We start from the raw sequence: 9,288 nt of genomic DNA, 5'->3' as shown, positions 1-9,288 counted from the left end.
GATAAATGAAGTCGAGTTGTTTACGAAAATGATTATTTATTCTAATAAATATAATACAACGTGGGGAATCGAACAGTCGCAAATTGAGCAGCTGCAACGAAACCGAAGGAATAGCGCTTGTCCCTTTCGTCCACTCCAACAATGAATTTCATTTATATATCGAAGTGTAGTATTCTTCCTCAAGATCATAGAGATCAGCAGCCATGTCATCTCGCAAAGAAGCCAATTTTTGATCACACTCTGCTTGCTTCGTACGGAATAATTTGCTATTTGTTGCTATTGCTTCGTTCACCGATGGAAAGTCATTTAATATCAGGTACTGTTTTATATCAGACACGAGTTTCATCAGAGACTCCCCTGCTCTCACTATGTTTGCTGCCCTCACATGCATCTCATAAGTATCCTGTTCGCACTGCGTCATTCGTGATAGTTGCGAATCGTTTTCTCCTTTCGCAAGTTTGACAATTTCTATAAAAAATTACAGAAGGATTATAGTTATTTATTCACATTGGTGCTGATATTGTTTATGAAAAATTTATGTAGTTGTACCAGCCCAAATATCATAACTAGATTCCATTGGGGTGTATACTCTATTGTGGAAATTTGTGGATTATCGCAACGCACTGATAAATTCAGGTAGTTCCAAGTATCTTGAGTACTCTAGTTTTTACTTTTTTCCGATTTGTTGAGGTCAACTTTTGTTCTGAAGAATTTGTTTTATATAAGTTTTTATTCTAAAACTGGCTATGGATATCTTGTAAATGGATAAATAAACATCATTTATGGATATGCTAAGATTGTAGGTTACCTTCAAAAAACTTCATCAATATTTTTTGAGTCTCATAGTACTGAATTAATCGTTTATAATTGATCAATAAAATGACTCTAATCTCAAGTTTACAATATTTATGAGGAGTCATTAGTTTGATTTACATGATTTCGAAAGGGATGCAATAACAAATAAAGTGAGGTTATGTTGTGTACCTTCAAAATTTTCCAGCATAGATTTGACATCGTCCTTCAATCTTGTCGTGTAAGATTTGAGAAGAGCTTCTTTGCTCTGAGGTAATGCACGTTGAACAGACATTTTTAAAATTCTACGTCTAACTTTATTATTATTGAAATAAAATAGGAATATTCGTAGACTACGGAAGAGAAACGTTTTCAGTCGATGGCCATTGCGTCAACAATGCCGAGTGCCAAACAATGCGCGGAGCAGCTGATCCACGACCACGAAACATCGTTCTCGAAATATGGCGCAAAGCTTAAATTTTTTAGTGAATTATTATTTCAAACAATAGTGAAATAAACAACATTAAATGCTCATGAAAATTTTCGATTTTTATGATTATAAACGGACGATTGGAGACCAAAATAAGGACACAAATCGACACGGTCGTCGTTCTCATCAAACATATGCATCAAATGTATGCATCAAATGCGCATAATTTAGCACCCAGCAACGAAGGATCCATTTGGATTCCGAAATGTGAATAAATATTTATCAATTGTTCTCAACATTCGATTCGTTAAAATAAATCTTAGTTGAAGCTCTACCTTTGCTACAACGATAAAGGTTTTGTTTATTGATTATTTTCGTGAGGGCCTCGAGAGAGCACCCTCATCCCCCACCATACAGAAGCCCTCGGGTCACGGAGCCTCTAGAATCAATATGATTCGCACGCGACGTATTTCGCTATCCGAAAGAAAAACCATTTTTACCTGAAAACAAGTGTCAATTTTTTACAATAAATATTGAAAATCATCCTAAATAAATAATAATTTATCGAAGTGAATATATTCGGGATAAAAATCCCCAAAATGGGTCGTACTTTGTGAATATTAGTGGAAAGTGCTCGAGCCCGAGAAGAATAATCTCGAGACCTCGGCACGATTTTTCCACTTTTAAGTGATGCATGCGCTCCGACAACACGGATATTGTTATGAAATATTGGTGGCGCGATGAAAGTTTGTTGACAAGAAAGCCCCGCGAGGAGTACACTTAAAAAAATATTCTAAAATCGTGAATCCTTCGGAATATTTAAGGCCAGTTCGTTCGAGCGAATTAATTATTTAAAATTCCTTCAAAATGTTGGGAATTTATGTGATTCTCTCAATCGCTTTACCGATTAACGGCGTTTTGCCACCGTCTGACGATAATGTTTTGCACATCGGTGGAATATTTCCAATCGCCGGTGAAGGCGGTTGGCAAGGAGGCCAAGTGAGTCAAATATTAAAAAATCCCTTGGCGCAAGGAAACAAAAGTGGATGACGGAGTGTTCGCTCGTCTTCTTCTCTGTCTTTCAGGCCTGCATGCCCGCTGCGAATTTGGCTCTAGAAGATGTCAACCGAGAAAAAAACTTGCTGCCGGGTTTCACCCTCAATTTGCACTCCAACGACAGCGAGGTACCCTCCAGCAGCCTTCGAGCCGTCGGTCAATCGACCAGTTCAACTTTCGCTCAATCCATTTTCATTTTTCTCACCTCCACAGTGCGAGCAAGGCTTGGGGGCTTCCGTGATGTACGATTTGCTGTACAACACTCCTCAAAAACTGATGTTGCTCGCGGGCTGCAGTACCGTTTGTACCACGGTCGCCGAAGCCTCGAAAATGTGGAATTTAGTCGTCGTAAGTTGAGCTCGCGGGGCGAGCTTTTATCGGCGCCGTTAAGGGAGTTTTCTGGCGCACTTTTAACGAAAAATTCAAAATAAAAGTCCCGACTCGCTCTTTATCCGCAGAGTTTCGGAAACGTCAAACCATTTTCGTCCAGCGCGAGCGGAAGTGCTCCTTAACGTAGAAAAATATGAATAAAATCATTCCGTTTTGGTGTTTTCTCCTCCCCAGCTCTGTTACGGCGCCTCTTCACCAGCGTTATCGGACCGCAACCGTTTCCCCACGCTCTTCAGAACGCACCCGTCGGCCACGGTGCACAATCCGACGCGAATAAAGTTGCTCCAGAAATTCGGCTGGTCCAGAGTCGCCATTCTCCAGCAGGCCGAAGAAGTATTTATGTCGGTAAGTCTGAGAATCGTAGAGACGAGAGAACGAGAGGGGAATTTCACCCCCGTCGATCTTCCCTTCGAACAGACCGTCGAGGACCTCGAGGCCCGTTGCAAGGAGGCAGGAATCGAGATAGTGACGCGTCAAAGTTTCCTCTCGGACCCTTCGGACGCGGTGAGAAATTTGCGTCGGCAAGACGCTCGGATAATCGTCGGCTTGTTTTACGTCGTCGCCGCGCGGCGCGTCCTCTGCGAAGTTTATCATCAAAACCTCTACGGGAAGAGCTACGTCTGGTTCTTCATCGGCTGGTACGAGGACAACTGGTTCGAGGTCAATCTTGACAAGGAAGGGATAACGTGCACCAAGGAGCAGATGAGGCAAGCGGCCGAGGGGCACTTCACGACCGAGGCCCTCATGTGGAATCAGAACAACGACACGACCATCAGCGGCATGACTTCCGAAGACTTTAGGCAGCGTTTGAACAAGATGCTCAAAGAGGACGGTTACGACATCGACAACAATCGCTACCCCGAAGGCTATCAGGAAGCTCCTCTCGCCTACGACGCCGTTTGGTCGGTGGCTTTGGGTGAGGGGGAAAAGCCAAAAACAAAAAAAAAACAAAAGAACAAAAAAAAACAAAAAACGAAGAAACAACGTGCCGATGAATTCCCGAGAGATTAATAATTTCTCCAATTTTTGTGCAGCTTTCAACAAAACGATGGAAAAACTCGCGAAGACTGGCAAGAGCTTGAAAAACTTTACTTACACGGAAAAGGAAATTGCTGACGAGATTTATTCGGCGATAAATTCGACCCAGTTTCTCGGGATATCCGTAAGTTTTGAAGAACACTTTGAATTTCGATGATTTTTCAGGCTTTTCAAAAAGTTCATATTTTTTTGGGATCTTTGCGACGTCGCATCAGGGCTACGTCGCCTTCAGCTCTCAAGGTGACAGAATCGCTTTGACCCAAATTGAGCAAGTGATCGATGGCAAGTACGTGAAATTAGGCTACTACGACACTCAGAGCGACAACTTGACGTGGAAGAACATGGAGCGATGGATCGGAGGGAAAGTCCCTCAGGACAGAACCATCGTCAGGACCGTTCTGAGGACCGTTTCGTTGCCACTGTTCATTTGCATGGGAACTATATCCTCGACTGGGATCGTCATCACGATATTGCTCATAATATTCAACATTTGGAACAGACATCGGAGGTAAAAAAGACGAAAAGAGTAGTGTTAGGCCTAAAAAATGCGCAACATTTTTTTTATAGTCACTTTACTCAGTTTTCGTACAGAAGGAGTGGGGCAGAAGACAGGTCCGAAAAATGGGTCTGCGCTGCCGATAAATCTCTGGAACGGATGATCGGAGATAAAAAAACAAAAATGCGGTTTTAGATTCGCTTATCATACGATTTTTGATGTTTTAAGAAATGACAAAGTAGCGGCCGTTTTTTAAAAAACTACGAAAAACCACGTTTTTTCGTCGTTTTTCGAATGATACGGGCAGTAGAATTTTGGCAAGGTTCCGGTTCAATAGTTTCGGAGACGCACTCAGGCAGCCGAGTAAACGTCGCTCAAAAGTACACTTGGACTGGTCAGATCTTACAAAATTTCAATACGTTACTTAAAAATATGTATACTTTCGAGAATGGAATAAAAAAAATGGATTTTTTGAAATTTCTTATAGGGTAGAGCCCTTAAAGAAACGCTGGAGCAATTTTCTTCCGACGAATCCCACTGGAGAGTGAATTTTCACCCCAAAATCTTCCCTACAGCATAAAAAGAAATTTTTTTCCGGAAGAAAAGTAAAGTTTGACGTTTATGTGCATTTATTTTCATTGCGTTTTTTCAGGGTTATTCAGTCGTCTCATCCCGTCTGCAATACGATTATGCTCGCCGGAGTGATCGCTTGTTTCATTTCGGTGTTCTTGCTCGGCATCGATGGGAGGTTCGTCGAGCCTTGGGAATACGCTGGAATTTGTCAAGCAAGGGCTTGGATGCTTTCGATCGGTTTTACTCTCGCTTTTGGCGCGATGTTCAGTAAAGTCTGGCGAGTCCATCGTCTCACTACGAAAACGAAGGCCGACCAGGCCAAGGTGAGGGCAAAAAAATGAAATTTAATAGTGTTTTTTTTTAATTTCTTTTTTATTATTACTTTTGTTGAATACTGAATAAAAAAATGAATTGCAATTGACGGAATTGATTTTTTCACGTTTTTCGCAGTTGTTCATGGCAAAGCAGAAGGTTTCGTCGGTCCAGAAAAATATTCAACCGTGGAAACTGTACACGATGGTTAGCGCTCTTCTAGCTGTCGATTTCGTAATTCTCGGAGCCTGGCAAGCTCTGGATCCTCTGCAAAGAAATATTGAAGTGTTTCCCCTCGAATTACCTCCTTACGGGGACGACGACGCCAGGATTCGACCCGAACTCGAACACTGCGAGAGCGTCCACAACAGCCTTTGGCTCGGTAACTCATCAATCTTTTTATTTTTCAATCAAAAGAACTGCATACGAAAAAAACGTTTTCGGGCAATAGGAAATTTGGTGCGGATCAACGGTTGGCCCATAAAATGAATTTCTTACGATTCAACAAGATTATTTTGTTGTCGTGGGGAGCAATGTTCATTTGAGCCAGCAAATTGAGAGGTTGTTGAGTCGACCAAATTTTTTTTTGTTAAATTCATCAATTCGATTTTGCTCTCCACGATTTGTTCGGCCAACAACAATTTTTGATATGGGAATTTTGGAAAGATTTGTTAAAATACGAAAATTGGATGATTTTGTTGAGAAAATAATTTTTTTCAGGTCTCATCTACGGCTACAAAGCGCTCGTTTTGGTATTCGGATTATTTTTAGCTTATGAGACACGCTGCATCAAAGTTAAACAAATAAATGACTCGAGATACGTTGGAATGTCGATTTACAACGTGGTAGTGCTCTGTCTAATAACAGCACCTGTGACAATGGTCATCGCGAGTCAGCAAGACGCCAGCTTTACATTCGTAGCTCTCGCCATCATTTTTTGTTGTTTTTTGAGCATGGCTCTCATCTTCGTACCCAAAGTAATCGAAGTCATAAGACATCCGAAGGACAAAGCCGAGTCCAAGTACAATCCTGACGTCGGAATGTCGAAGGAAGACGAGGAAAGATATCAGAAGCTCGTCAGTGAAAACGATGAACTCCAAAAATTGATTGCTTCGGTTCGTATTTTTTGTTTTTTTTTTTTTTTTTCAAATTCTTACTTCAACCTCTCTCACCCCTCCAAATTCAATAACGTATTTACTTTTTTACAATATTTTTGACGGCAATGAATCGTCAAAAATATTGAAATATACTGAAAGAAAATGCACGAACTCTCTTGCGGCTCGAATCTTTCGTAACTTTGTTCATCGTTCGTTATCATTTCGAAAATGAAATTAATGGGAAAGCGACTTCCGAAGCCTTGACAAAAAATTCGGATCAGTTGAGCTGCAGCCTCATGAATGTTTCCATGCTTTTATCGATCATTCAAAAGAATATTTATTCGTTTGAATATGGAAATCACATGATTCACATAAATATTGACGTTTGTTCGTCCAAGTGTGAGAAGGTTGTTGGAACGAGTGTCCAAAGGTCAAAGTTTCGTCAAATATAGTAAAATTTCTTTGGATTTTCAGAAAGAGGAAAAGATCAAACTGCTCAAGCAAAAATTGGCGGCCCGAGATGTCGTGCTGGGAAGCGGAGGCGGTCCGAAGGGCTCGCTGATAATAGCAGATTTCGTGACCGGAGAGGGGACCTCGGACAGTGCGATTGGTGGGGGTTTGTCCGTTTACACGAGATCTTCTCGAGCCTCAGCTTCCGATTTCGAGTTTTCCGAATCCTACCTTTAAATCCCTCTTGCCTTCCAACCCGAATCAGCGTTCAGTCCGAATTCCCAGCAAAAGTCGAGCTCGACACGAAAAGCCTTGAAGGACTTTCGACCGAAATATAAAAGTCTTTGGACGCATCTGCCTTTCGTAACACTACCGAGACCAGCGGGAGTCAAAAAACGGGGAATTTCGAGCAGCACTTTTTCATTATTTTCACCAACAACGCTTCGAATGTACAATCGAGAATGGATCAAAAGTAGATGAGAAAAGTTTTTCGTGACGAAACCTCACGAATTTAATAACGATATTATTTGTTTAAACGTTTTAACGATTATTCATATTTTAATAACGAAAATTATCAATAAGAATATTAAAGTGGATTATCGTGCAAGAGCTCGACACTCGCACACACGGACCCGAGACACGTTTTTACGCCTTTATTCGTTGTGCTTCATCCGAGTATTCAAATATCCATTCCATAAATATATATATATAAACACGCGCGCGTGTATACGTAAATATTTGACGTATGAATGTGTCGATGTACCGAAAACAAGAGAATAGTTGTCTAACGTAATCTCAAGGCCTAAAGTACTTTTCCGCGTGCTCATGTTTTTACAACGATCTTTAAATATTTTTTCGAAACGTTTCATCTCACTACGGAGTACCTAAGACATATTTTTTTAAAGAACCAGGGTCCAAACACGGAGAGTAAACGGTGATTTTTTTCCACTAATCAAGAAAAAATCATTTTTTTAATCGCTTTTTTTCTAGACACACGATATACGATATACGATAATTAAGGAATTATTGCAGTTAAATCTCGTTAGAAGAATCTCGATGTGAACCTCGTGAAGTCTGCTCCCAAATTGTTTAAAGTTGTTTCAAAATGATGCTTCGCTCGTTGGGTCATATGTTGATGTGAGTATTTGGAAAACGTCGTTGAATTACGCTCGGAAATCGTATCGCGAATCGAGCTACGATAATTTTTCCAATTTCATCGATCATGATAAACTTGCTAACGAGATTTAAAGGCTTTTATTGGAAAATATGAAATACACCATTCATAAATAATTTGGGAGTCGCTTGATGAGGTGACGAGAAAACGGTTGGAAAGATTTTTTTGTTGTTCGCTGTCGAACAATTTGCTTGGTAAGAAAGGATTATTGTGTGCTGTACGTGCACGAAATTCAAAACGATCGCATTGTTTGGGGAAATAATTGCGAATAACCGAAACGCCGTGTCAATTTTTCTCGTCGGGGATTATTTATGAATGGAGATAATCGAGGATTTTATATTATTCCTGACTTTCAAGGACTTTCGTATTTGACTTTTTGATTCTAGAGACGGACCACGTCGGCTGACCGAGAAGCAACATTGAATTTGAAACGTAAAGCAATTTATACACATACAGGCTCTAAGTTAAATTAATTGTAGTAGAAAAGTGTAAAACGACATGAATTAATGTTTAAACGAAAATTTAAGAACGTTGAAATACTTTTAATGTTGAGACAAAATAATGTGTTGAATTTATTGTTTCCAAACTCAATCGTTAACGTCTTTATCGTAATCGTTTGACAATCCGGGGATTAAAAAGTTGACTTTCCTGGCTGTGCTGCTTATCGTTTGACTGAGATTCGAAATAATTATTTACGCGATTTGACTGCAATTATTTTACGCTGGTCCAACGAGAGTTATTTAGAAAAATTAAAATGTCTTGGCAGTTTTTTTACTACCGCGAATTAGTCAATTATACGTTGATCCTTAAATTCACATTTGTAAACTGGAAGTGACGCTCAAAGCAGAAAAAAATATTCAATGTCATTGAGAAAAATTGTTAGTCTTTGTTGTTGTTCTCATTCGAAAACGTAGGATCGATCCTCACGATAAAATTTTGCGGGTTTCTCGTTACACGAGTTCTAGCGATTCGCGCATATAGGTTAACGCATTATTCGGACATGTCGTATCTCTGCGTTTATAGCAATCATACTGCTGATGTCGTGCAAATAAATCTTGCCCAAAGAAAATTTAATAAATTGTAAGAATATACATTAATAAGGCCGTAAAAAAAACTTATAAAGTTGAAGAAAGTATATACATTAATTATATTATATATATTATTGTACGTTAGTTAGTAAATGGAAATGTTTATTCAAGTTTTTAAATTGTAAAATTTATCGACGAAAGCCAAAATGAATCAGCTGTATCGTTTGTTTCTTTACAGCCTACGTCGTCTCGATATGTCAATAAAACGATCGATTTAAAAACTTTGTTTTTACTGAAATAAATAACCTTTGCACTTGTTTTTCCTGTGCCCAAAAACGTTAATTGTTGACGAATGTGATATACACGTTCCTTTGCGAAAAAATGTTCGAGTTGAAAGTGTGCTTTTTCATTCACAGCCTGGACGAAAAACTGGACGCTCGTGGCTATTTTTT

At 39.7% G+C, this 9,288-nt stretch overlaps 2 protein-coding genes across 4 annotated transcripts; one reads left to right on the top strand and one right to left on the bottom strand.

The window, feature by feature from the left end:
* Positions 1 to 19: 19 nt before the first annotated feature.
* Positions 20 to 1,321, bottom strand: MED22 (Mediator complex subunit 22). Its single transcript, XM_043420375.1, has 2 exons — positions 985 to 1,321; positions 20 to 468 (listed from the first exon to the last, which is right to left on the bottom strand). The coding sequence occupies exons 1-2, from the start codon at positions 1,085 to 1,087 to the stop codon at positions 149 to 151; spliced, it is 423 nt and encodes a 140-aa protein (XP_043276310.1). The 5' UTR covers positions 1,088 to 1,321; the 3' UTR covers positions 20 to 148.
* Positions 1,322 to 1,656: 335 nt separating this feature from the next.
* Positions 1,657 to 9,117, top strand: GABA-B-R1 (gamma-aminobutyric acid type B receptor subunit 1). 3 transcript variants are annotated; one of them, XM_043420368.1, is made up of 12 exons: positions 1,657 to 2,221; positions 2,308 to 2,406; positions 2,492 to 2,626; positions 2,843 to 3,013; positions 3,086 to 3,584; positions 3,703 to 3,830; positions 3,922 to 4,214; positions 4,855 to 5,098; positions 5,226 to 5,469; positions 5,808 to 6,202; positions 6,659 to 6,794; positions 8,195 to 9,117. In XM_043420368.1, exons 1-12 carry the CDS (start codon positions 2,090 to 2,092, stop codon positions 8,212 to 8,214), a joined length of 2,496 nt encoding a protein of 831 aa, XP_043276303.1. In that variant the 5' UTR covers positions 1,657 to 2,089; the 3' UTR covers positions 8,215 to 9,117. The 3 variants fall into 3 exon arrangements, with proteins under 3 accessions (XP_043276303.1, XP_043276302.1, XP_043276301.1); XM_043420367.1 differs by having other exon boundaries at positions 6,659 to 6,800; XM_043420366.1 differs by having other exon boundaries at positions 6,659 to 9,117.
* Positions 9,118 to 9,288: the final 171 nt, after the last annotated feature.

Source organism: Venturia canescens, chromosome 5, assembly GCF_019457755.1.
Source record: "Venturia canescens isolate UGA chromosome 5, ASM1945775v1, whole genome shotgun sequence".
In the NCBI taxonomy this organism is placed as follows: Eukaryota; Metazoa; Arthropoda; class Insecta; order Hymenoptera; family Ichneumonidae; genus Venturia; species Venturia canescens.
The sequence above is the reverse complement of the archived record's forward strand: the minus strand, read 5'-3'. Positions and strand labels throughout refer to the sequence as shown.